The 27,090-nt window shown below is 47.2% G+C and overlaps 2 protein-coding genes across 10 annotated transcripts in view; one reads left to right on the top strand and one right to left on the bottom strand.

Annotated features, from left to right (window-relative positions):
- The window catches only part of WRN (WRN RecQ like helicase), an 89,490-nt gene extending 63,131 nt beyond the window's left edge, over positions 1–26,359 (bottom strand). For 2 of the 6 annotated variants that reach the window (XM_021008293.2, XM_078148663.1), the window contains exons 1-2: positions 26,196–26,359; positions 2,293–2,406 (exon numbers count right to left, since the gene is read on the bottom strand). In XM_021008293.2, the coding sequence (XP_020863952.1) occupies positions 2,293–2,388 (96 nt within the window). In that variant the 5' untranslated portion in view covers positions 2,389–2,406; positions 26,196–26,359. Of the gene's footprint in view, positions 1–2,292; positions 2,407–2,846; positions 4,637–21,632; positions 21,835–25,816; positions 25,898–26,195 lie in introns of those variants that run through there. The other 4 variants (XM_021008295.2, XM_021008294.2, XM_078148662.1 and 1 more) reach the window with 4 other exon arrangements.
- Positions 26,360–26,504: 145 nt separating this feature from the next.
- The window catches only part of PURG (purine rich element binding protein G), a 29,599-nt gene continuing 29,013 nt past the window's right edge, over positions 26,505–27,090 (top strand). For 3 of the 4 annotated variants that reach the window (XR_013484124.1, XR_002328550.2, XR_002328551.2), the window contains exon 1: positions 26,506–26,688. The gene's annotated coding sequence lies outside the window, so the exon portion shown is untranslated. Of the gene's footprint in view, positions 26,689–27,090 lie in introns of all 4 variants that reach the window. The other variant, XM_021008299.2, reaches the window with a different exon arrangement.

Below are 27,090 nucleotides of genomic sequence, written 5' to 3'. Positions count from 1 at the left end.
GGGAGGAAGAGGAGGGGGAGGAGGAAGAGGAGGGGAAGGAGAAAAGAGGGAGGGGACAAGAAGAAAAGAAAGTAGAGAGAAAAGGACAGAGGGAGGAGGCAAAAGGGGGAGGGGAAAGAAAGAGGAGGGGGAAGAGAGAGATGGGGAGGGAGAGAGAAACAGTCCTGAGGGAGGGGGAAGAGAAGGAAAGGACCTTCTATGTGTCCCCCCTCTCAGTCCCCTGTGTTCTGGATTCTGGCCTCATCATCAAACACAAACCACCCTGAGCTCCTCCAGGCTCTGCTGAGAGTTCCTCTGGGCAGGCCCTCGAAGCCTCTCCCGGCTGGCCTCGGCCTCCCATCCGAGGTCCTCTACTCCTCTCCCCATCCACAGCACTCTCAGAGAGCTCCTTCATCAAGTATCATCTCTCTACAGATAACCAAGGCTTAACTTCTCATCATTAATTAACTGCCTGCTGGATACTTCCTGCTAGAGGCCCCACAAGCCTCTCACACTCAACAGAACAGAACTCATTACGGTTGTCCCCCCTCCCTGGAGCTCTCCTCCAAATCTCCTCCCTGTTTCTGCTCAGGGCTCCGCCACCCTTCCGGTCACCAAGGGTCCCGCCTCACTGTCACCCTGGACGCCTTCCGAATCCTGATCCCGACGCCTCCACGGTCTCTCATGCCCTTCCTTTTCCAGTCACGTGCCCACCACACCCCCCCTCCTCCTGGGCCTCTCTGGTCTCCCTTCTACCCTATCCATCCCTCACATAACTCCCAAGATAATCTTTGCAAAGCACACATCTGCCCATGTCCTTCAGGAGACCAGTGAATAAATGCTGGCTGCTTACCTGGATCGTGGTTGTCTGTAGGATTAAATTAAACCCCGGGGCTGAGCGTTGAAGGGTTTCCCAATAGGTTTCTTAACTGTCTTTGCAGCTTTTCTCAGAGTACCTTCAACATACACTGGGTTCCAGCCAAATGTACCATTAGCCATTCCCCAAACCTGATACCCTATCTCCCATCTCCAGACATTTGTACAAGTGGGTCCCCAGGGCCCAAAATAGGTTTCTTTATGTCTACAGCTCAGAAACCTTGGCTTCCTTCAACATGCAATTTGTGCCACTTTCCCTCACACATTAATTATGCCCTCTCCTCAATTTTCCTTATACTACATTTATCTAGTACATCTCTTCAGGACAATGTAAGCTCTCGTGTGAATTATCCCAATCATTTTAGAAAGTAACTTAGAATTATGCTAAGAGAATGATGTACCCTCTGACCAAGGGAGGCCGATGCAGGGGACGGACCCAAGGAGCTCAAAGATCAAAATAAAAAGATCCTCTATAAACCCAATTAGCAGAGCAGCAAAGAACCAGAAACAAAGTACTGCCCATCCATTAGGGAACAGAGAAATGGAGTTCACTGTAAGCAGCAATGAACACAAGGAGTTCAGAGAAATAAAGGAAGATTTGTATGAACTGGTGCAAAAACCCCAGGAAAACAACATAAGCAAAGACCACAGTGATGCAAATAAAAACATGGGGGAAAAATGCCACTAAACCCTGTGTAATTATCATGACCCTGCCTGGCCCCAAAGAGGGCCAGAGAAAAGAACTCTCCCTCCCCTCCCTGGCAGAGCGAGGACCTCTAGGCATGGAATGCACTGGTCTATACCACCAGACTCGGCCGACACACTGGTGTGTTCTGCTGGAGGGCTGCAGGCTGTTTTCCTCTATCCTATTCTTTGTTAGGAGGGATGGCTCAGGGTGGGTGGTGGGGAGAACAGGGAAGATAATGTTGAGACAAGAAGATCATATATACAGAAAAGATGACAACAAAAAAGAAAAACAGACAAAGCTTTCTGATCCAAGGCCCTCAAAGGCCAGGAGTACTACTTCACCCTCTTCACACTGCCCAGGCCTGGCATGGTGCCCCCAACAGTGGGCACATGATCAATCTAAGTGACTCATGAGGATTACTCACAAGGAGGGAGAGTTCTTTGTAAGCTGCTACTCACCAAGTTTTATTTCTCAGTCATCACACAAACGATCCCACAATTACAAGTGAACAATGGCCGATGAGGGAGAGACGCTTGGACAGATAATCAGACTCCAATTTCTCATGGGCCCAGTTCACACAGGAGCATCAGACAATTTAGGTTGTCAACAAAGCCGAAAGCTACTCACAGACGGGTAAACTTAGGAAGAAGCTGTCTACACTGAACACAGCACATTCACAAGAGGAAACACTAGCAGAAAAAAGTCTCTCAACAACCTCATATAAAAAGCATTCCCCACAAGTAACAAACCTTTCTTGTATCGGCATCGCATCCCTCCCGCGGTGCAGACATCCACTCAGGGAGTTTCCGTGCTTGGAGAGTCCTTGTCACCGTATCTGCATTCATCCTGATAAATCTCTGGTCCTTCAAATGAGAAAAAACAAAGATTCAGCCCAGATGGGGAAGGACTTCCAGAGGAAACCACAGGAAGTTCAGCTGGAGGAAATGGGCAACCTGAGCCTGCGAGCTGCAGGTGCCCAGGCAGGGCCCGTGGCTGAAGGGCAGTCATACTAACGAGGAAGCACCTTCCTTCGGCTGGAACCCCTGCGGCTGCAGGAAGAGCGACAGGCAAATTCCACCAGAGAAGACCTGGGCTCAGAGGCACAGCCCCTAACAAGGGATGCTGATAGTGGGATGGACCAGGCAGAGCGCCCAGGGGAGGCGGGACCTCCAAGATCCCTGAGGGCTCAGAAAGCGGAGATTCAGCGGTTCATAGAGTGCATGCATGCGGCTGGGAGGCTGGGAGGAGAGGTGTCCGAGACACCCAGCGTGAACACAGATACACCCAGGCGTGCAGTTGTTACCTAGCTCTCTAAAGCAGATGCCTGTATCCTGCTCCCCACACCATTAAGATGAGCAGGGGTCTGCAAAGCAACGGGAAAACATCAAACCTCAAAAATGTAACTAAAAATATCCACCTAGACAATGGCCTAGGTGATCCCCAAGGTCACTTTCAGGTCTAAGTCTGTAGTTGGGGGAAGGGGGTTGCCGTCATAGAATAATCTTCAACTGATCAACAATGACAATGTTTGGCTGGGTAAAGGACACGTCACCTTATGTTCTCTAGGAACTGAATATCCCATCCCGAGTCATTCATTACTCGGCTCCATTAACCTGTTCTCAGAAAAGTTCAGCAAAGCCACGGGTCGTCATCCTTTTACAAAGCCATTAGGATGCCAGACACCGGACGCTGCGCTGCAGGTCAATCACTCAGCAATGCCACTGCTAGGTCTATACCCCAAAGATCAAAGAAAGAGGGGAAAGATCCACATGTACAAAAACAGCACAGAACTGGAAACTGAGGGAATGCTAACCAACTGGGGAATGGCTGAATGAGGCGTGGTATCTGAATGTGATGGAATATTATCACGCTATCAGGACTGATGAAAGGCATGGTTTCAGAGAAACCTGGGAAAACTTAGACACAGTGATGCAAAGTGAAGCGAGCAGAACCAGAAGAACCTCATATACAGTAACAGCCAGACTATAAAGACTTAGTAACTCTGATCAGTACAGTGATCCACCTCATTTCCAGAGGACTCATGAGGAGACATGCTCTCCACCCACAGGAAGGGTGATGATGGATCCAGAGGGCAGACAGAGACTTTTTTTAATGTGGCTGATGAGGGAATCTGTTTAAATGGACTCTACATGATTGTACCAGGGGTTTTGTTTTCCTTGTATTCTCAACTGGGAAGAGGGAGGGGGAGGGGAGAAGGAAAGAAGACAAATTTGGAACTCGAATAAATCTGAATTTTTAAAAAAGTTTTAAATGTTTCTTAAAAAAAAAAACACCATGGCAAGGGGAACCCATCTCATTCCCAAGGCGCTCAGTTCCACTTTTGGAAACCAGAACCAGGACAATTCCACTCTACTGATTCTGATACAGACCAAGAGACTTCTGATGGGGCCTCCAAACCAAGCTACATGAGGCTCTGTTGAAGAAATCAGGGATGTTTAGCCTGGAGGAATGACAAGAGAGGACCATGGCTGTCTTCAAGTATCAGAGGGGCCGTCACACAGATGACAGGTCTTGGTCCGCTTGGCCCCAGAGACAACCAAAAGCAAGCTAGCCGGCTGGGGGATGTTGCCATGAGGCCAACACTTCGTGTCCGGGAAAACTTCTCCATAACTAGAGGTATCCCCAAGTGGGAGAGCTTACAAGGGACCAAGAAAGACCTCTCCTCGGGTGCAGGCTGTAAAGGAGAGCTGTCTGAGGATGGGCTGGAGGGGATGGACTCCGGGGGTCCCTTCCAGCTCAGATGCTGTGCCCATCGCTGTGCTGACAACATGCCCTGAGGAGGCACCCCAAATGCAGAGGGGCCTGTCTTTGAGGATAATCACAGGAGACAAAAAGTCACCTCCAAACCAACTCAGAGATGCACGGAAGCTGATCAACACAACGCCCAAACATGATTCAAGAGGCCACTCACGCCTCCTGTCAGAGAGGGGATGGCCTCACGGGACAGACTGAGACAATATATTTTAAGTCTTGGCCAATGCAGAATTTTTTGTTTGACCATGCATGTTTGATGGAAAGGTTTTACTAACCTCTTTCTTTTTCAATTCTTTCCACCCCTGCCAGTAGGTAGGAGAGAAAATAAGTTTTTGTCAACTGAAAAAACTAAAAAACAAAATCCCTCAAGTGCCATCACATTTCATTTCCTGACTTCCCATTCCACTATGTACAAGGGCACCAGAAGTAACTGAGGACGGAATCCTCCCACTGGGAAGGATCCACTCCCTGGCTTCCTTTGCCATGCATCGTTCCTGCCAACCCTGCTGGGCCCTGGGGGAAGCCACCCCAAGGGAAGGGCCCGGCTCTTCCAGTGTGCCTGGATCCAGAGAGAGAGGAAAGACGCAGGGTTTCCGACACCACACAAAGTCCCAGCTGTGGACACGTCCAGGTCTAGAATGTGAACAGCAGAAGATGAAACAGGAGCCGAGAGGAGGGTCTGCCCGGTGTGAAGCACTGCACATGTTGTTAGCCTGCAAATATATGTATGTAGGTACACACACACACACAGCACAAAAATATAAACAGCCTTTGACAACTCTCACTTAGAGGAGGGAATAAGGTAAACCTAAGATGTAAATTGGTGACCTCCATTAGGCTTTCAGCCCACAGTATCAACTGAAGAGTTAAATGAACCCTGTACCCAGTGATACAGCAAACTGAGGCAACTGTCTGCCACAATCCTGCTACTAAATTCATCTTTGCTTAAAATGCCTACAAGATATCTTAGGTCCCCTAAAACCTCCTCCTCCAAGCTTCCCCAATACTAGCCAGCTCCCCATGGCACCCTCAGCTCCTCACTCACCCCCAGCCCACATAACCAATCCCTCACCAAGCCTTCCAAGTCTTGTTTTTACTATCACAACATCGCTGCCATCCACTGGTGCATGCTCACGTACACACGCTCACACTCACATACACACATATACTCACCCTCATACACACTCACACACCACTCTAGTCCAGCCTCTCATTGTCTCATTTGAATGGTAAGTCACCTTCCTAATCAAGTAAGATCCTAACTCAGTAGATGCCAGCAATCTCTGCTTCTTCTTGACTAAAATAACAAGCATTTATTAAGAACTTACTGTGTTCACATACTATGTACAAGCCAAGCACTGGAAGTGACACTAAAGCATCCAGAAGCCATCCTGGCCCTGGAGGAGCTTACATTCTCATACAGAAAGGGGGGGCAGGGCAATGAAGGTCTGGCCACGGCAGAGAGAGTCCAGCATCAGGAACAGGGACCTGGCAAAGAAATGGGGCTTCCTCCTGGGCTGCTGAAGACTTTCTCCAGCTGGCTCCACCCTCCCTCTCTCCTCCCTTTTCCGCCTCATTAGATAGCACTACCTTCCCATTCTTCAGGCTAGCCAAAACGGCCCCTGCTTTCTCCCTCACAACACTTTCTTGCTTTCTCTCCCACTTCACGCCTTTGCACTCACTGTATCCCCCGCGCCTGAAATGCCCTCCCTCATCCCTTCCGGCTTGTGGAACCCTTGCTTCCGTGGCTCCACTCGATTCAAGCGTCACCTTCTCCCGCCTTTCCAGACCGTCCCCACCCCCACGTCCCCCCCAAACCTTTCCGGTGCTTATTCCGTATGTGCTTAGAGGGATACATGTCAGCTCCTTGGGGGCGGCAATAGCTTCCCTTTATGCCTCTGAATCCCCAGCACCTACCAAGGGCCTGGAACATCAGCAGACACTTAACCAATGTTGGCTGGTACCTGACTGCTTGGATTCTTATGTCTATATGCTCCCAGACACTCAGCCTAGAATTCAAGTAGTTCACAAGGTCCAGAATATTCAAGCCATTGTTTCAATTCACTGGTACAGACAAAGCCTCCAGGTTTCAAATTAGGCCAGAGTTAAATCACACTGCGCATAAAATACTGCTTTTTTAAATGCAGTTACAATAATGCATTCAGGAGGTATTCCAAGCAGCTCTGAGACCCTCTGAATTCTAATCAGCTAGCCTCCACCTGAAGCCTTCCAATGAAAAGAAACCCACCTTGACCCAAGGCAGCCCCTCCCACACCTGGACAGCCCCAATCATTAGGAAGCTCTTCCTTACACTGAGCTGAACTGTGCCTTTCTGCAATGTCTAGCCAGAGCCCTGGGTCTGTCCTAGGGACCCGAAGGCAAGTCATATTCTCTCTTCCCATGGATTTAGCCCTTTAAATAATCAAAGACAGCTCTAATGCAAGCTCAGCAGCCCAACTTCCTGTGACCAGCCCTCCTACTGTACGGTCCACACCCTTCTATCCTCACACAGTTATCGATGGCCTTCTCCAAATGGGGCAGACCAAAACTGAACACAACACTCCAGGTGTGTTCTGTGCACCTGGCACCCCCCCCCTTCCTCGTAAGCTCTTGACAGGCCAGAGAACTAACGAGGATTCAGGGCTGCTCCGTCAGGATTCCTGAATCTGGTTGAACGTCCTGTCTACCTACGCTTCCTGACTCTGGTCCTTGGGAAGCTGACCTTGTGGACTTCGTGACCTTGTGGACTATAACGTCCGTGGGGTTTTCTTGGCAAAGATAATGGAATGGTTTGCCATTTCCTTCTCCAGCGACTTAAGGCAAACAGAGGTTAAGTGACTTGCCCAGGGTCACACAGTTCATGAGTGTCTGAGGCCACATCTGAACTCAGGTCTTCCTGACTCCAGGCCCAGTGCTCTCTGCACTGAGCCACCTGGCTGTCTTTTATATCCAAGTAAAATAATTCTTATTAAAGGGATAGTCAAGGGGAGAGACGGGGAGAAAATTTAGAACTCAAAATCTTGTGGAAGTGAATGTTAGAAACTAAAAATGAATGAATTAAAAATTTAAAAAAGGAATAGTCAATGTTAGAAGGGATATGAAACGACAAGTCTTCCAGCAGATTATTAGTGGAGCTATGAAGTTTCAACCAGTCTGCAGAGCAATTTGGAACGATGCCAAGGCAGTGCCAAAACGTCTACACTCTGACCCTAAAATCCCTCTGCTAGGCACATATCCCACGGAAGTCTGAGGCAGAATATTTCTATCAGCCCTCTTTGTGATAACAAAGGACTGGAAACAAGAGAGACGGCAATGGCTAAGCACGTGGTAGTATAGGAAGGGAATGGACTATTACTACACAACAGGGAATGACTGACGAAGAAAAAGACTACAGAAGAGCATAAGAAGACGTCTATGACCAGAGTCAGAAGAACCACAATCACCATCACTACTATAATGTAAACGAAAACAAAAGAAGAAAAGGGAAATCTGGAAATCTGTGTAATCACCGCGATTAAACCAGCCTCTGCCTGTCCCCCAGGCCACCCTCCATCCGTGGCTCCCCGTTCCTCATCCGCAGAGACAGGACACTCTGGGCCTGGACCATTGTGTCCGTCTTCATTCTGCTGCTGGCCTTTACTTGACTCCTTTTTGTTTTCATTTTTTAATCATTGCTGTAGGGATGATGTCAAAACAAAATACATCAATAAATATGTTTAAATAAATAAAATTTCCTCTTACCTATTGAGCCCTAATGGCTTAACTCATTCTGGAATCTCACTGCCAGCCCATACTGCTCAGCCTTTCTGATTCTGCCACACTGCCAATCCCATCAGAAGGCCACCTAGGCCTTTATTCAAGTTACTGCAAGGGCCAAACACCAATCACTGAGAGACGCTACTGGCGTCCTCCCCCCCCCCCCCCCGTTCCAAGACGTCACGTGCTCAGAGGGGCTCCGAGGCCAGTTTTCTCATCTGTTCTAAATCTGTGACTCACGTGGTCACTCTGATTCTGTCCCTCATGTCTGTCCATAAGGGCAACCTACGAGGAATCAATTGTAACCCCTCATGTCCACAGGTGTTCACACAGTGGAACTGGCCCCGGGTCCTTCAAGCTCCCTTTTGCCTGGGAAGAGAAAAGCTCAAGCCCAGGTCAGTGGATGACCGTATCAGTCAAGGTCACAGACGGGGATCACCACACGCACTGTCACCAGGGGGAAAATCATTTTTTCAGCAACAGCAACACAGGAAAACCAGACCCAACTAAGGAAATGAGGAAGTGGTACTCTCTACAGCAAGGAAGAGTGAGTATTTCCACCACCGAAGCCACAGCTTCATGAAAGATGAAATAATATGAAAGTATTAATACTTGAAGGATAAGGCATGTCAATGCAAACATTTCATTATAATTTTACTTTGAAACAAAAACGTTCAGGGCAGCTAGGTGGCGTGGTGGATAGAATGCTGGCCTTGGAGTCAGGAAGACCTGAATTCAAATCTGGCCTCAGACCAAACACTTGACACTTACTAGCTGTGTGACCCTGGGCAAGTCATTTAACCCCAACTGCCTAAAAAAAAAAAGGCAGAAGAAGATGACGAAATAAAAACATTCACCCTGTCTCTATTTTCTTTCCTTATAGACAAAAAAAAAAAAAGAAGTGTGGGGGTGGGGGAGGGAGCCTACATCTCTTGATGGACCCTTCAGGGTAGTCTAGTGTTAAGCTCTGTAAAAGGACAAAAAAGTTTTTCTTAAAGATTACTAAAAATTTTATAAAATATAAAAAATTATATAAAAAAGATTAAAAATTAAGGTTACATTAGTACAGCCAAGACCACAATCCAGAAGTCAGCTCGTCAGAATCCACGGCACAGAGCCCTGTGTTGGTGTCTGGAAGCCCTGCCGATGCGTGAGTCTGGGTGATGCTTCTTATTGGGATCTCTGATGTAGGGACACATCACTTAGTTGCTCCAGGTTCCAAGCTCCTCCTCAAGACGAGGGAGATAATCAGCCATGTGAGGCAGTATCAGTGGAGGAGGCAGGTGCAGTTCCTCTTTCACCCGTCCCCCCAGAAGCAGCAGGCGCCATCATATCTGCACTGTCTGGGCACTAAAATGCAGTCGCCAAAGTCTGGGTCACAGAGAGGTGGAATCTTCCTCTAAACCAGTTTTAGATTTAGAATCGGGGAGCCCGAGTGCAGAAGTAACCCTCTCAGGAGAAGGCCGACTGAGCTCCAATGACAGAGCTTACCAATGCCCATCCTTGAGACCTAGTGTGCTAAGGCAACGAGGCCCCATTTCTGCCATGCCGGTGACCTGCCCAATTAGCAAAAGACTGACTGGCATCAGGCCCCCAAGTGTGAACAGGATCCAAGAAACAAAAGCACTTCACATACTGTTCACCTAAATGCAATCTAGAACTGTTTCACTTCCAGAAAAAGGGGAGGCGAAACTCTGAAAGAAACCTTTTTGGCAACTGAATCCTTACAGGGTGCCCTGATGACCATTTACTCCACTGAAGAAGGGCTGAAGTAATCAGTGCCAGGTTTCTACACATTCCATACAAATGTTTAATTATACATTATCCACAGTGAATAAAGAGTCATTTCCTCAATTATCCATTGTGTTACAATACTGACTTACAGTGGGAATTTCTGGGATTATTCTCAATTCTCTAATTTCACATTATAAAATGTAAATAGCTCCAAAATGTGTACAGATGTAAACGTAGCCTGGCTTTGAAACAAATGTAATTATGTCAGGACCTGTTACTTCGGAGGATCAGAAAAGGACATAAAATCTAACTCAAAGAGGACAGACTGCTCACTTAGGGAGCTTTACTATGAAGAATGAACTAGAGAATAGATAAACCTGAGAGAGACGCCCACGAGGAGGGAGTGACTGCAACCACCCAGGCCAACAAGGATGAGGGCCTGAACACAGCTGGTGCCCAGATGAGTGGAGAGAAAGGAGCGAATGGCAGAGACGTGGTGTAGCTAGCATCCACAGGACTTGGTGAGCGGTGGGATACAGGGGAAGGGGAAGATGGGAATGGAGCAGTCTTGGGATGAAAACAGCCAACCTGAGTAACTAGAAAGACAGAAGTGCCCTTGAGAAAAAGAGGCAAAGTCAGAAGACAAATGGGTTATTGGAGAGGGGTGGGAACGCTGAGCTCCACTTCGGACAGTCCGCGTTTGAGATTCCTACTGAACATGCAGTCTAAAATGTCTAAAGAGTAGGGAATAGAGATCAGGATGGGACCCATGGATCTCCAAGTCAACCATGGCGGATCCATGTGAGCTGATGAGGTCACCACAAAAGTGATGAGGGCCCTGGACAGAGCCTCGGCAAGGGACAGCCACAGAGAGAAGAAAAGCCAAGGGGCCAGCTAGGTGGCGCAGTGGATACAGCACTGGCCCTGAAGTCAGGAGGACCTGAGTTCAAATCCGGCCTCAGACCAAACACTTGACACGTACTAGTTGTGTGACCCTGGGCAAGTCACTTAACCCCAACTGCCTCATAAAAAAAAAAAAGAATTAATTCATAATCCCCATTATTACTCTCACACCTTTCTCAGAATGATGTCCCTAGATGGAAGGGAAGGGGACAAGGAGGCTGTGGTGAACAACGTCCTTCACATCCACAGCTCTGCAGTCTCAAAACAATAAAAGGTACAGAGATTCTGGTGGGCCTTTGGTGATTCTAAAAAAAGCACCTGACTTGTCAGAGTAAAGCACAGCATTAAAAACTCTCTCCCACAAGGAGTCCCTCCTTTCTCTGGGTGTCACTCAGATATGAAAATCATGCAAGATACAGGAACTGACTTCTTCCACCCCAGAACTACCCTAAAAAGTCAGTCAGAAGCCCACAGGCTGTAGGAAAGCCAGCAGCAAAGCCAGGCAGGGAGGCAGGCAGGCAGACAGGCAGACAGGCAGACAGATAGGCAGGCAGGCAGACAGGCAGGCAGGGAGGCAGGCAGACAGACAGACAGACAGGCAGGCAGACAGACAGACAGGCAGGCAGGGAGGCAGGCAGGCAGGCAGACAGGCAGGCAGACAGACAGGCAGGCAGGGAGGCAGGCAGGGAGGCAGGCAGGCAGACAGGCAGGCAGGGAGGCAGGCAGACAGACAGAGAGACAGGCAGACAGACAGGCAGGGAGGCAGACAGGCAGGGAGACAGGCAGATAGGCAGGGAGATAGGCAGACAGGCAGGCAGGCAGGCAAGCAGGCAGACAGACAGGCAGGCAGGCAGACAGGCAGATAGGCAGGGAGATAGGCAGACAGGCAGGCAGACAGACAGGCAGGCAGGCAGACAGGCAGATAGGCAGGGAGGCAGGCAGACAGGCAGGCAAACAGGCAGGCAGGGAGGCAGACAGGCAGGCAGACAGGCAGGCAGGGAGGCAGGCAGACAGACAGACAGACAGGCAGACAGGCAGACAGATAGGCAGACAGGCAGGCAGGCAGACAGGCTGGCAGGGAGGCAGGCAGACATATAGGCAGACGGCAGGCAAACAGGCAGGCAGGCAGGCAGACAGACAGACAGACAGACAGGCAGACAGACAGGCAGGGAGGCAGACAGGCAGGGAGGCAGGCAGACAGGCAGGGAGGCAGGCAGACAGGCAGGGAGGCAGAGAGGCAGGAGACCTCCCTGCACTGCCAGAGGCAAGCTAGAGACACAGAAGGACCGTGAGAGAGAGGAGGTCCCGTGCCATGGAAGCTCCACGCTGGTAAGCTACCCATGAGATGTGACAGCCCTAGACCTGTCTAGTGACTAGCGCTGCCTCAGTCAAACTGAGACCTGTTCAAGACCTTAGCTTGAAAAGGCCAGGGTCCCCAAGGGTACCCTGGGTCAACTGCAGTTGTCCTGATCCATATTTGAGCACTAAATCCAGACAGCTCCGGAGGAAAGAGTGAGGCTACTGACCCTGCACAGCCCTCCCTCCCTCACTCAAATCCAATTCCCTTGCATGTCCTGGCATCACCTAGAACAAAGGACAAACAAGGCCAAGACAAGCGGGGGGGGGGGTCCTGAATATCCCGCACTCTGGACTTCAAAGGTCCAAAAGAACCAAACCAAAGACATGCAGGTCAGTACAGAAACCCAGGTGACACACAGAGACCAAGGGCCCGACCACTCTGGCCACCGTGCAAAAGGAGGCCGACCCTGGTCCAAAGCCCCAGCTCAGGAAACATGAGTAAACATCTGGGGGCATGCTGGATTGAGTGCAGGACTTGGCATCACAAACGCCCGAGTTCAAATTCTGCCTCACTTAATAACTGTGAGATGCTGGGCAAGTCACTTAACTTTCCTCAGCCTCAGTTTCCTCATCTGTAAAATGGCAACAACAATGGCACCTGGCTTTCACGGGGTTATTGTGAGGATAAACTGCAGTAAATCACATGAAGCACTTTGCAAACCCTAATGCCCTCTATCAATGCTAGTTATTATTATAGCTAATTAGAATGAAGAAGGCCTGGCACAGCAAAGTCCAGATCTGGACACCCAAATATCCAGCCTGGAGACAGTAACTCTCACAACCTCGAGCAGAGACTCTGAGGATAACCATGGGTTCTCCACAAGGACTCCCAGAAATGAAGCAAGAGAGTTAAAACGGAATAAAGGAGGAGTCAAGAGGAGAAAGAGCAACCTAGAAGCGAAAGCAGATATGTTTGTGTGAAAATTCATTAATTTTCCTCAGTCAAAATGGCTGGTTTTCTAAAACTGCTGGGAAAACTGGAAAAGAATACGGCAGAAACTAAGCATAGCCTCAAATCTCATACCATATACCAAAATAAAGTCAAAATGGGTTCACGATTTAGATATAAAGGCTGATACTATAAGCAAACTGGAGAACAAGGAATAGTTTACCTATCAGATCTATGGAGAACAGAAGAATTCATGAGCAAACAGGAGATAGAGAACAGTACAAAAAGCAAAACAGATAATTTTGATTACATTAAATTGAAAAGTTTTTGCACAAACAAAGCCCATGCAACTAAGATTAGAAGGAAGGTAGAAAAGTGGGAATTTTTACAACCAGTCTCTCTGATAAGGGCCTCATTTCTAAAATATATAGAGAATTAAGACAAATTTATAAGAACACAAGCCATTCCCCAATTGATAAATGGTCAAAGGATACGAACAGACAGTTCTCAGATGAAGAAATTAAAACCATCTATAGTCATATGAAAAAATGCTCTAAATCATTATTGATTAGAGAAATGCAAATCCAAACAGCTCTGAGGTACCACATCACACCTATCAGATTGGCCAACATCACAAAACAGGAAAATGATAAATGTTGGAGAAGATGTGGGAAAATTGGAACACTAATGCATTGTTGGTGGAGTTGTGAAATGATCCAACCATTTTGGAGAACAATTTGGAACTATGCCCAAAGGGTTATAAAAATGTGCGTACCCTTTGACCCAGCAATAGCACTTCTAGGGCTCTATCCCAAAGAGATCATATAAATGGGAAAAAAAGACCCACATGTACAAAAATATTCATAGCAGCTTTTTGTGGTGGCAAAGAACTGGAAATTGAGAGGATGCCCATCAATTGGGGAATGGCTGAGCAAGTTGTGGTATGTGAATGTAATGGAATACTATTGAGCTAGAAGAAATGATGAAGAGGCTGACTTCAGAAAAACCTGGAAAGATTTGTATGGACTGATGCTGAGTGAAGTGAGCAGAACCAGGAGAATGTTGTACACTATAACAGCCACGTTGTGCAATGACTAATATTGATAAACTTAACCCTTCTCAGCAATACAAGGATCTAAGACATCCCCAGAGGCCTCGTGTTGGAAAATGCTATCCACATCCAAAGAAAGAGCTATGGAAGCTGAATCGCTATCATTTTTTTTCTCTTCTGTTGATTTTTGTTTCCTCTTTCTGATGGTTCCTCCTATTGGTTTTAATTTTTATTTACAACTTCACTAATGTGAAAATACGTTTAACAGGAATGCAAATGTATAGCCTATATGAGATTGTGCACCGTCTTGGGGAGGGTGGTGGGGAAGAAGGGGGAGAAGAATTTTAAACTCAAAAGCATATGGAAGTGATTGCTGATAAATCAAAATAAATTAATAAAATTTTTTTTTAAATGGCTGGTTTTCTGTCTCTCCCTGGTCTGGCCATGAACTCTTCTCTTCTCAGACCTGATCAGTCTTTTTTTTTACCTTGTTTATCTAATCTGTGATGTGACCTTCTGTTTATCCAGATCACTTATACCTGAGGGCAAGGTGTGAACTGTTGCTCTCAATCCAATTTCTTTGGCACTGCAATCTAATTTTCCCAGCAGGTTTTGTCAAATAACAAATCTTTATGCAAACACCAGGCTACCATGTTTGCATGGATATCGTGGGCCTATTCTGCTACATTGGTCAATCATTTTTTAACCAGTATCAGCCTGTTTTGAAAATGATTGCTTTGTAGTATGATTTGAGATCTTTCATTATTTCCCTTGAGTTTCCTGACCTCTTCTATATGAATTTCATTATTTTTTCTAATTCTTTATAGTAACCATTTGGTAATTTGATTGGTTGGGCACTGAATAAATACATAAATTTTGGTAGAATAGTCATCTTTATCGTATTGACTCATCCTACCCATAAGCAATTAATATTTCTCCAAATATTTAGGTCTACTTCTACAAACAATGGTTTGTAGTTCTATTTATATAGCTGTGTGGAACTTGGTAGGTAGACTCCCAGGTTTTTTATATACTCCATACTTATTTCAAATGGAATTTTTCTTTCTATCTCTTCCCGAGAGTTAATGAACTCAGATCGTAGAATACGGCAATTTCTGGACACGGGCAATAAGGAGACTTGTTTTGTTTGATTATACCTATCGGTTAGAAGAAATATATTTTTCTTTTCCTTCTTCTCCAATGGGGGGGAGGAGATGGGTGGGAAAAAGATAAAATAGCTTTCTATTAATTAAAAAATATTTTTTAAAAGGGCAAGTGGTAAACTTTGCCCAAAATTAAACTTCCTGAAAACCAGAATAGACCAAACAGAAATCAAATGACTCTGTAAGACTTCAAGAAATATTAGAACAAAATAAAGAGTTTGACTAACTAGAAGAAAATATAGCTACTTGATATAAAAAAAAATTTGACCTGAAAAACACATCCCAGAAAGAATTTAAAAATCCTCAGAATCTGTGAAAAACTATGACTTTTAAAAGAAATCATATACAAAAACTGCCCAAATTAGAACCAGAAAACAAAGTGCAGAAAAAGAATCCACCAATCACCTCCTCTCAAAAGCAAATGTCCCAGGAATGTCATAGCCAAAGTCCAGAGCTTTCATGGTGGCCAAAAAAACAACCAAAAAAAAACAAAACACTGCAAGCATCCACAAAGTATTACACGCGCCAAGGAATGACATTCAAGTTCACACAATACCCAGAAGCTCCTACTAAAAATGAGAGGAGATAGTGGAGATAATTTTATATTACAATTTCCTTTTTGTGTCCTTTCGTGCATATCAACTTTTTTGATGTTTAAGTTCAGAATTGAAAAATAAGCTTTATTATTTTTTTTAAAGCAAAAATAGATTACACAGCATTCCTTAATACAACCACTGAGATCAAGGTACCCAACAATTATGGTGGTCAAGTGAGGCACGAGGCTGGAAAACAACTGGATACCAGACAAAGATGTCAGCCACCATGGAGAACGTCCAGACAGCATGAGGAAGGGCTCCTTAGGGCCGATGACAGCCTCCACGTGCTGTGCCTCCCAGTGACCCCAGGCCCCACGGCTTCCTCAGCTTTATTCCTGGTAACCCAAAAGGAGACTGGCCCCATAATCACAAATGAAGAACGAAATGTAAAGCACTGAGTATGACACAATATCCCAGCATGCAACAGGATCACGAACCCCCTGACTGGTCAGGAAATCAATGGTGACAGACCCTGTTGATGGCCACAGACACAAGTCAAGGAAGGAAAAGAGCAAAGAGGACTGGCTGGACTGGACTTGTGGCAAGCCGCTTCAAGAGCTGGAAACATCAGGGCTTCACCAGCTGTCAAAAGCCGGCACAAACACCCTCCCAGATTCCTTTTAAGAGACAAACTCAGTCAGGCTTCCTCTTGGGGGGCGGAGCCAAGATGGCAGAATGAAAGCAGTGACTTGCTTGAGCTCTCCCCCAAACCCCTCCAAATACTCATAAAAAATGGCTCTAAACAAATTCTGAAGCAGCAGAACCTACAAAAAGAGAGAGTGAAACAAATTTCCAGCCCAAGACAACCTAGATGATTGATCAGAAAGGTGTATCGTGCCAGGCTGGCAGCGCAGCACAGTGTGGGCGTGCAGGCCACAGCAAACCTGGAGCAGGCCTCAGAGGACTGAATCTTGGACAGCTGTGGAGGTTTCCAGACTCCTCAACCCACTAATGCCAAAGAAAACTTAGAAGGTCAGTGGGAAAAGTCTGTTTCTGTGGTGCTGAGAAGGAAGGCGGGTCTCAGCTCCATTCCCAACAGTGGTGGGGGGGGGGGGGGGAAGCTGCTTCCCGAGACTTCAGCCCACAGACTGAGGGGGAATCTAGTGGCTGATAAGAGAGGGATTGCAGGGATCTCTTTGCCAGTGCTGAGGCAGGAATCTCTTGCTTTCCCTGTTTGGATCTGGGTCACAGTTCTGGGGGTGCTGGGGTGAGGAGGAACGCTGGCTGGTGGAGCTTGAGGGCTGTGGAGAGGAACCCTCCTCACAGTTATGGGACAGAAAGGAATACTTGTGGTCACAGGCCAGGAAAGGAGTAAACACCTCCCCTTATCATACCACCTTGGAAGAACTGAAAATTTACAGGTCCCTACAAGTATCTCTGAAAACAGCTACAAACCCCTGAAGCTTGGGACAGTACATTCTCCACATTGGAAGCAGACTCTTACCTTAACAAAGAGTTTAAAACTCAAGTAATTGGCTGGGATCATGAGCAAGCAGCGCAAAAAGAGTCAGACTATATTATCTTACTTTGGTGACAAAGAAGATCAAAATATACAACCAGAAGACAACAAAGTCAAAGCTCCTACATCCAAAGCCTCCAAGAAAAATATGAATCAGTCCCAGGCCTTGGAAGAGCTCAAAAGGGATTTGAGAAGCAAGTAAGGGAAGAGAGGAAAACTGGAAGAGAAATGAGAGTGATGCAAGAAAATCATGAAAAACAAGTCAACAGCTTGCTAAAGGAGACCCAAAAAAATACTGAAGAAAATAACACCTTAAAAAACAGCCTAACCCAAATGGCAAAAGAGGTCCAAAAAGCCAATGAGGAGAAAAATGCCCTAAAAAGAAAAATTGGCCAAATGGAAAAGGAAGTCCAAAAGCTTACTGAAGAAAATACTTCCTTAAAAATTAGAATAGAGCAATTGGAAGCTAGTGACTTTATGAGAAATCAAGACACTGTAAAACAAATCCAAAAGAATGAAAAATTAGAAAACAATGTGAAATATCTCATTGGAAAAACAACTGACCTGGAAAATAGATCCAGGAGAGAGAATTTAAAAATTATTGGACTATCTGAAAGCCATGATCAAAAAAGAGCCTAGACATCATCTTTCAAGAAATTATCAAGGAAAACTGCCCTGATATAGTAGAACCAGAGGGCAAAATAGAAATTGAAAGAATCCACAGATCTCCTCCTGAAAGAGATCCCCAAAGGAAAACTCCTAGGAATATTGTAGCCAAATTCCAGAGTTCCCAGGTCAAGGAGAAAATATTACAAGCTGCCAGAAGGAAACAATTCAAGTACTGTGGAAACACAATCAGGATAACACAAGATTTAGCAGCTTCTACATTAAAGGAATATAATATTCCAGAGGGCAAAGGAGTAGGATTACAACCAAGAATCACCTACCCAGCAAAACTGAGTATAATCCTTCAGGGGAAAAAATGGTCATTCAGTGAAATAGAGGCCTTTCAAGCATTCCTGATGAAAAGACCAGAGCTAAATGGAAAATTTGACTTTCAAATACAGGACCCCAGTGGAACATGAAGAGGTAAGCAGGAAAGAGAAATCATAAGAGACTTATTAAGATTGAACTGTTTACATTCCTGCATGGAAAGATGATATTTGTAACTCATGAGAACTTTGTCAGTATTAGGGTAGTTGGAGGAAAAAAATTCTATGTATGTATATATAGATAGATAGAGGGCACAGGGTGAGTTGAAGATTAAGGGGTCATATCTGGAGAATAAAATTAAGGGATGAGAGAGGATGATACTCGGAGAAGAAAGGGAGAGGTAGAATGGGGTAAATTATCTCACAAAAAAAAAACAGAAAAGAAAAGTCTCTCACAGTGGAGGGGAAACAGGGGAAGGTGAGAGGGAATGAGTAAATCTTATTCTCACAGGATTTGGCTTAAGGAGGTAATAACATACACATTCAATTGGGTATGGAAATCTGTCTTACCCTACAGGAAAATAGGGGGAGAAGGGGACAAGAGAGCAGGGGGATGATAGAGAGGAGGGCAGATTGGGAAAGGGGTAATCAGAAGTAAATACTTCTGAGGAGGGACAGGGTCAAAAGAAAGAATAGAATAGATGGGAGGGAAGGATAGGATTAAGGGAAATAGAGTTAGTTTTTCACAACATGTCTACTAAGGAAGTGTTTTGCATAACTGCACATGTACAACCTATATTGAGTTGCTTGCCTTTTCAATGAGGGTGGGTGGGGAGGGAGGAAGGGAGAAAATTTGAAACTCAAAGTTTTAAAAACACATGTTTTAAAAAAAATGTTTTCACATGCAACTGGGAAATAAGAAATACAGGAAATGGGGTACAGAAGTCTATCCTGCTCTACAGGAAAATAGAAGGGGAAGGGGAAGAGAAGAGAGAGGGGGAGAGATAGAAGAGAAGGCAGACCAGGGGAAGGGGTATTCAGAAGGCATGCCATCTTGGGGTGGGGGGAGGGGTGAGAAATTTGGAACTCAAAAACTTGTGGAAGTGAATATTGAAAACTAAAAATAAATAAATTTATTTTTAAAAAAAGAGACAAACACGGTCCTAATGCCTAGACTAGGGAGAGAAAAAGCAAAGAAAGGACCAACGCTGTCAGTTAACATGGATGCCAACATCTGAAATAAAATTCTAGTGAAAAGACTTGGACCAGCCCAGCCAAAACATTACAGCCAATAGAGAGCACCTTAAATTACCGGGTTATAACAACAGATTCAGAAAAGCCTCTAACACGGCACACTCATTCACACCTAGAATCACAGACAGAGAAAAGACTCATTTTAATACAATAAAGTATCTATCTATGAAATCCACTACTTACCACTGGGAAGCACAAGAAACAAGATAAACCTGACAAGCATGGCACTAAATGCTACCTCCTCTCCCCCCAAATCGTGACAGTTCTGGAAATGCTCCTGGTAGCAACGACAAGAAACAGCGACAGGAAAAACCCAGGCAAAGGAGATCAAACGAGTCCTACCTCAATAGAAACAAAGACCAAACAACACCCTACGAGAAAGCAGTCTCTGAGAGGGAAGTCCAGAGAGCACCAGAAGGAAAGAAGGCCCAACAGCAAGTGTGTACTCGAGTCACAGATGTCTAAAGTGTCATCTCACTGCCCAGCAGTTCATGTTCATGTGACCATGGGGACCCAGAGCTCCTCGCTCTGAGAGTCATTGCATCTTGTTCACATACCTCTCTCCCAGTAGTGCTTTCAATACAAGCGACACAAAATAGGCCAGGCCATGGTATCCTGTTGCACAACCTGTAGTAATAAACCACCTCGCCTCCCTCACCCTTCCCGTCCTACCCCTGAAACTCAGTAAAACGGTCGCTGTTGCATCAGATCAGCTTTGAGCCCCAGTGCTGGGACCTTGATCAACGAACTTTTGCCCCATCCCCACCATGTGGCCTCAAGGCCTCAAATTCCCCACTCCTGCACCCTGTTCCTCACTCCTTGAAACTTATATTAACCTCGCATATTATTTACTCAGGGAATCTTTGCCTCTTCAGAAGAGATTTCCCAACAGGGTGAACCCAATAAACCCTAAGTGGCCCAAAAGAAAAAAAACAAAACAAAACCCCCAAGCATCAGCAAACAAACCATTAACAAAAAAGGGTACCAAAAAATTCATTGAATTCATCAGCAGTTCTCTATAACAAAATAAAATCTAATTAAGTAGAAAAGGAAATTAACTATTAAAAGCATAAAATGGTAGCCAACCTATACGCTCAAGACATAAGTATAACTACAAAACACTCCTTAAAGAAATTAAGAGTGGCTACACAATCTGGAATATAACATTTATTGTCAGATGCAATGCACTGGTTTTATTATTTTGTCTTCTTTCCTTTTTGGCAAGGGAAGGCTCACTGGGCGACAGGATGCTACATTACATCTGACATAAAAACAAGCCACATGTTTTTTGGGTCAGAATCATGGTAGAAGCAACATCTACGAAGGTCCCTGCCAAGGAGGGGACACCAATTGGTCCCCAAGACCCTGATGGCTCAGAAGACTAAGGCTCGAAGCCCTTGGCATCCCGACTCCATCTGTACAGTAGGCCTGAGCACAAGGGGTAGGGGTGGAGACCTCAGACAGGACGCTTCTAGCTTGGAGATGAGGAGGCGGGGGAGCAACGCCCCACCGGACTAATGCCGCGCCACGGCTGAAGAGCCTTTCTAGGCTACCCTAATGAGAGGTAGCCCTGGGATGTGGTAGCTATGACCTGAGACCTGGAGCGGAAGGCCCCACGTCCCATACAGTCTCACACCGACTACTGATACGACCCTGGGCAAGTCACAACCTGCCTGCCTCAGACTCCTCCTCCATAACATAGTTATAACAACATTTACCTCCCAGGGTTTTTGTGAGGATAAAATGAGATCTTGTTAAAGCTCTTTGTAAACCTTAAAATGCTATATCAATTAGCTCTTACTACTATGATTAAACCTCCTTTTGTTAAACGCTCATTTGGTGTAGCAGGAGCACTGTGTGCCATGCAGGCTAGGCTAACATTTCTCTAAAAGATTCGCAAACTGTTCTCAGGACTAATCTGGCTCGGGACACTTTGTGCCTTTAACATGGTTTCCTGAGGACCAAAGACCAAAATGCCCGTGCAGTAAACATCAGCTCCATCCCTGTCTGACTTGCCAGAGGCAGGAGAGCTGTACCCAAGTGAGTCGAGCCTTTCCACATCATGGCTAAGGATAATGCCTTTTGAAATTGCTACATGAGGACTTCAGGGGCCAAGATGGCAGAGTGAGGCAGGAACTTCCTGGATCCCTCCCAAATTCTCCTCCAAATAACTTAAAAACCACCTCAGAACTGATTTAGGAGCAGGGAAGCAGCTTACCAGTTCTGCAGCACAGGTCTGTCTCACTGGGGTGGGATGGGAGCCAGGTCCAAGAGCAGCAGCAGTAGCCAGCTTCAGAGCAGAGGGCCTGCAGCAGCAAAGCTCTGAGCCTTGGGACGATCCAACAGCTAGGCCTCACCCTCCTACAAGCCAGCAGCCTCCAGACAAGCCATCAGTCTGTGAAGCACAGCAAGACCGCACCCTAGCGCAACCCCCAAGCATAGGCCGCAAGCTAGGCCTCACCTTGGTCAGATCTAAACTGGAAAAATATTAATTGCACATGGCTAAACCAAATGAATATAACAAAAACAACAATTCTACTTAAATTAATCTATTTCTTCAGTGCCATACCAATCAAACTGCCAAAAAGTTATCTTATAGTTAGAATAAATAATAAAAGTCATCTGGAAGAACTAAAGGTCGAGAATATCAAGGGAATCCATGAAAAAAAAAAAGCGAAGGAAGGTAGTCCAGCAGTACCAGATCTCAAACTGCATTATAAAGCAGTAATTATCAAAACCATCTGGTACTGGCTAAGAAATAGAGTGGTGGATCAATGGAATAAATTAGGTACACAATACATTCTAGTAAATGATCACAGTAATCTAGTATATGATAAACCCAAAGACTCAAGGTTTTGGGACAAAAACTCATTATTTCATAAAAACTCTGGGAAAATGGGAAAATGGTATGGCAGAAAAGAAGTACAGACCAACATTTCACACTGTATACCAAGATAAGGTCAAAACAGGTACATGATTCAGACATAAAGGGTGATTCCATGAGCAAACTAGGAGAGCATGGAATAGTGTACCTCTCAGATCTATAGAAAAGGGAAGAGTTAGGACCAAACAAAACAGAGAGCATCACAAATTGGAAAATGGATCATTTTGATTATATAAAATTTTAAGGGTTTTGCACAAACAAAACCAATGCAACCAAAATTAAAAAGGAAAGCAGAAAACTGAGGGGAAGCGGGGAATTTTGCAACAAGTCTCTCTGATAAAGGCCTCATTTCTCATATAGAGAACTGAGTTAAATTTATAAGAATACAAGTCATTCCCCAATTGATTAATGGTCAAAAGATATGAACCATTTTCAGACACAAAGAAATCAAAGCTATTCATATAGTCATATGAAAAAGTGTTCTAAATCACCACTGATTATAGAAATGCAAATTAAAACTCTGAGGTACCACCTCACATCCACCAGATGGACTCACATGACAGAAAAGGAAAATGACTAACGTTGGAGGGGATGTGGGAAAACTAGAACGCTAATGCACTGCTGGTGGAGTTGGGAACTGATCCAACCATTCTGGAGAACAGTTTGGAACTATGCCCAACGGGCTTATTAAACTGTGTATGCCCTTTGATCCAGCAATAGCACTGCTAGGTCTGTATCCCAAAGAGATCAGAAAAAAAAAGGCAAAGTACTTACTTGTACAAAAATATTCATAGCAGCTCTTTTTGTGGTGGCAAAGAACTAGAAATCAAAGGGATGTCCATCAATTGGGAAATGGCTGAACAAGTTGTGGTATATGATTGTGATGGGATATTACTGCGTTTTAAGATAACAAGCAGAGTGATTTCAGAAAAACCTGGAAAGATTTAACATGAAGCGATGTAAAATGAAGTAAGCAGAACCAGGGTATTGTTGCACACAGGAACAGCAACACTGTATGATGAAGAACTGTGAATGACTTAGCTATTCTCAGCAATACCATGATCTTAGACGATTCCAAAGCATTCATAATGAAACATGCTATCTGCTTCCAGAGAAAGAACTGAGATTGCCTGAATACAGACTGAAACGTACTATTTTTCCACTTTCTTTCTCCTATCCTTTTGCGCTGCTTTTGTTTTTTTGGTTTGTGTCTTCTTGTACAAGATGACTAATATGGAAATGTTTTACAAAGGTATTGGATTGCTTACAGTATCAGGGAAGGTACAAAGGAGGGAAGGAGGCAAGGAGGAGAGAACAGAATTTGGAACTCAAAACTTTAAAAAAGTGTTAAGTTTTAACATATAACTGGGGAAAAAATAAAATATTGTCATTTTAAAAAAAAAGAATTACTACATGATCTAGGATTTTCTAATTTTTGTCTAATACCAAGCCTAAACGCACCAGACCTGCCTAACTCAGCCTACAACAGATAATCTTGCCTATGAGTAGCTCATTTCTTTCCAGCTGCAATCCTGAAACTCCCCTGACGGCCAGGTTCACATATCCAGGTGCCTATAATGGATACCTTGAACCAGTTGTCCTACAGACATCTTAAATTCAACATGTCCAAAACTGAGCTCATTGTCTAATCCTCTATTCGGCATTGAAAGGCTTTCTCTGTTCTCACCTGTCCAATATTCTTGTATCATACTCCTCCTTCCCATCTACATACTCTGCAATCTGCTGACACAGGTCTCCTTGCTGTCCCTCAAACAAGACACCATCTCCTGATTCTCAGGGTGTCCACTGGCCCTGGAGTCCTAACCCCCTTCACCTCCCTATCTCCAGGTTTCCCTGACTTCTAAAGGAAGTCTCAGCAGAAACGCCATCTCGTATGGGAAGCATTTTCAGATCTCCTTTAATGCTAGGGCCTTCCCTCTGTTGATTTTCTCCAATTTATCCTCTGTATAACTCGCTTGTGCATAGCTGTATGCATGTTATCTTCTCCTATAAGGGGGTGATCTCCTAGACAGCAGGAACCATGGGCCGAGAGGGAGGGGGTAGCCTTTCTTTGTATCCCAAGGGTGCTCCTCCTCCTCCTCTAGAGTCATACCTTACATGTGCCGCTCTCTGTACAAATGAATACAAATTTTGATCACGTACACTTCGCAAGGTATCGGGTTTGGGGGCTAGTTTTTCTTCTTCCCTACTTATTTTATCATTCCTCCTCCCAAAAAAAACTGCGACAATTAACTCTTTTGTCTAATGTAATTTTTATTTATAATTTCGTGAAATAAAGCTCCGGAAAAACCAGGCTTTGATAAAGCCCATTGGGATTCAAATGGAGATACCTGACAATGTTTTTAAACCCAAATCACTCTGGCTCTTACTGACTGGCCAAAATAGGTCCTAGCCTAAGCCTCCCGGGCTCACTGTATGGAGTTTAATGGCTCACAGTGAGCATAAATAGCAGTAAATAGCAATCGTTTCCCTTCTAGCCAGGAACCCAGAGGGTCTTGCCCTTCCATATCAATTCATTGGTGAAGGCAAACCAGGCCATCTTTTATCTCAACTCTTACTGAAAGGGTACAGGCTCAAACAGAGGGAGACCAGGGAAAGACTTTCGCTTAAAAAGGCCAAGGTCTCCTACTGCGTTCAGGGCGCAGGACCGCTGGACCCCAGATGGCTCGGGAGGAGACTGAGGCTGGTGGCTTTGCACAGCCCTGCCTCAGGAAAACCCAATTCACTTGAAAGTCAAGACACCCCCTTGCTGAGGTCGTCGGTCCACTTTGCGAAGACAGGACCCACAAGGGCCTGCTGACCGTGCTAGGCATGGGAGACACAAAGGCAAAAGAGAGACAGCGCGCAGGCTCCATTCTGTCCAAAGAAACGTGTGTCCACCGCGGAAAACACCAAAGACAGCCTGCGCAAGGCAAATACAAAGTTACGGAGAGGTCTCCACGCCAAAGATGACGACAGCCTCCCAGTCACCCGCGGCAGAGGGCAGACAGCTTTTCTAAGACCGCTGACATCCCGCTCCCGGCTCTACCGTCACGGGCCAGCTGCACGGCCAGGCCTGGACTCCGGAGGCCTCCTATTCCCGAGTCCAAATCCAGCCTCACACACTTAGCAGCCGTGGGACGTCACCGTTTGCCTCAGTTTCCCCGTCTGTAAAATGGGCCGGAGAAGGGAACGACAAACCCAAAAAGAACCCCAGAGGGGGTCGTGACAACAACAACCGCACCCCAGATCCCGTCCTTGCTCCGCTCTGGCCCCGAAAGGGGCGCGCCTCCCCGATCAGGCCTCTCCCCCGGCCCGGCAGCCCCCCAACCCCACAGCCCAGGGTCACGGCGGGCGCGGCCTGTCCCCAAAACCACAGGGACGACGACATCCTCAGCACGTTCCGAGCGCGTTGCGGCGCGGGCCTCCCACGCTCCCGGGGGAACGCGGCCCGCGGGCCGCACGTGGGGGAGGCCGGGAAAGGCCCCGCGGGGCAGGGAAGCGCCGCGGCCACGCACCTCGCCGGCCTCTCTTCGCGGAGAGATCGCCCTCGTAGCCTGGCCAGCGAAAAACGCGCGGGAGTCCGGCTCCCCGGCCAGGGGGCGTGGCGGGGGAGGGGCCCGCGCGGGAGGAGGGGGATCCCGGCCTCGGCCCGGCCCTCGGGCGCCCGCGTCGCGCACGGACGACGTCACCGGCGCGCGCCCCAGGAGCCAGACCCGGCCCAGCTGCCGCGCGCGCCGCTGGCAGCACCAGCCGCGGGCCACGGGGCGCCGTCCCTCAGCGGGCTCTGGCAGCCGCCCGATCCCGCGTCTCGTCCTCCTGCAAAGGGCCCTGAAGCACTATCGACGTCACCCCGGAATTCCCCCCCTAGCACCGCCCCCTGACCACCTTCCTGACCTTACACGCACCCGCCCGTTCGCCCGCGCGCGCCACCCTTCGCCTCTTCCCCGACACAGCGGCCGCCTGACGTCACGAGCCTGCGTGAGCCACACGGGCTCGCTGGCCGCCGTGAGGTGCCCTGACACGCGTGACACGCACACGTGCGCGCGTAGCGTAGGCGCCTGACGCCATGCGCACGCCCCGTTCGAGCGTGAAGGCCTCGCCCGCCCCCTACGTCACGCGCACTCCCCCGCCCACGGCCGCTGCGGGCTCTCGCGGCACCTCCCGCCGCCCGCCCTCGCACGCAGGCGTGCGCGCTCCAGCGCCAGGCTTCGTGCGCGCTCCCGCCCGCCCTCCCTCCGGGGCTGAGGCGGTTCCGGGGCCCGCCCGACATCCCTCCATCGCAGACGGAGGAGGCGGAACGGCAGCCGGGGATGTTCGCACCCGGGGACGGAGGAGCGGCGGCGGCCAAGGGCATCCGCACAGAGGAGGGAATGGCGGCAGCGCGGACGTGAGTGACCGGCGCGGAGGGGGGAGGGGTGGGAAAGGAGCGAGCAGGGAGGGAAGGGGCGGGGCCTGGGCCGGTGGGTGTGGTTGGCTAGGGGCGGGGGCTGTGATGGGAGGGCCAATGAGGGGTAGGGAGGGGCTGGGTTGGGTGTGGCCAGGGAGGGGAGGGGAGGACCGAAGAGCAGGACGGGACTGGGTGGGTGTGGCCAATGGGGGAAGGGCCGTGAGGGAAAGGGGGGGGATAGGGAAAGCCAATAAGGCTGAAGGGCGTGGCTGTTGTAGGGGGAGCTGACCAATAAGGGGAAAGGGTGGGGCCATGATCAAAGTGGGTCGGGCATGGTGGGGGAAGGGCCAATACTGGGAATTGTGGAGCTGGTCTGGATGGATATAGCCAATGAGAGGAGAG

The sequence above is a fragment of the Phascolarctos cinereus genome, unplaced genomic scaffold (assembly GCF_003287225.1).
Source record: "Phascolarctos cinereus isolate Bilbo 61053 unplaced genomic scaffold, phaCin_HiC Scaffold_9;HRSCAF=440, whole genome shotgun sequence".
Classification (NCBI taxonomy): domain Eukaryota; kingdom Metazoa; phylum Chordata; class Mammalia; order Diprotodontia; family Phascolarctidae; genus Phascolarctos; species Phascolarctos cinereus.
The sequence above is the reverse complement of the archived record's forward strand: the minus strand, read 5'-3'. Positions and strand labels throughout refer to the sequence as shown.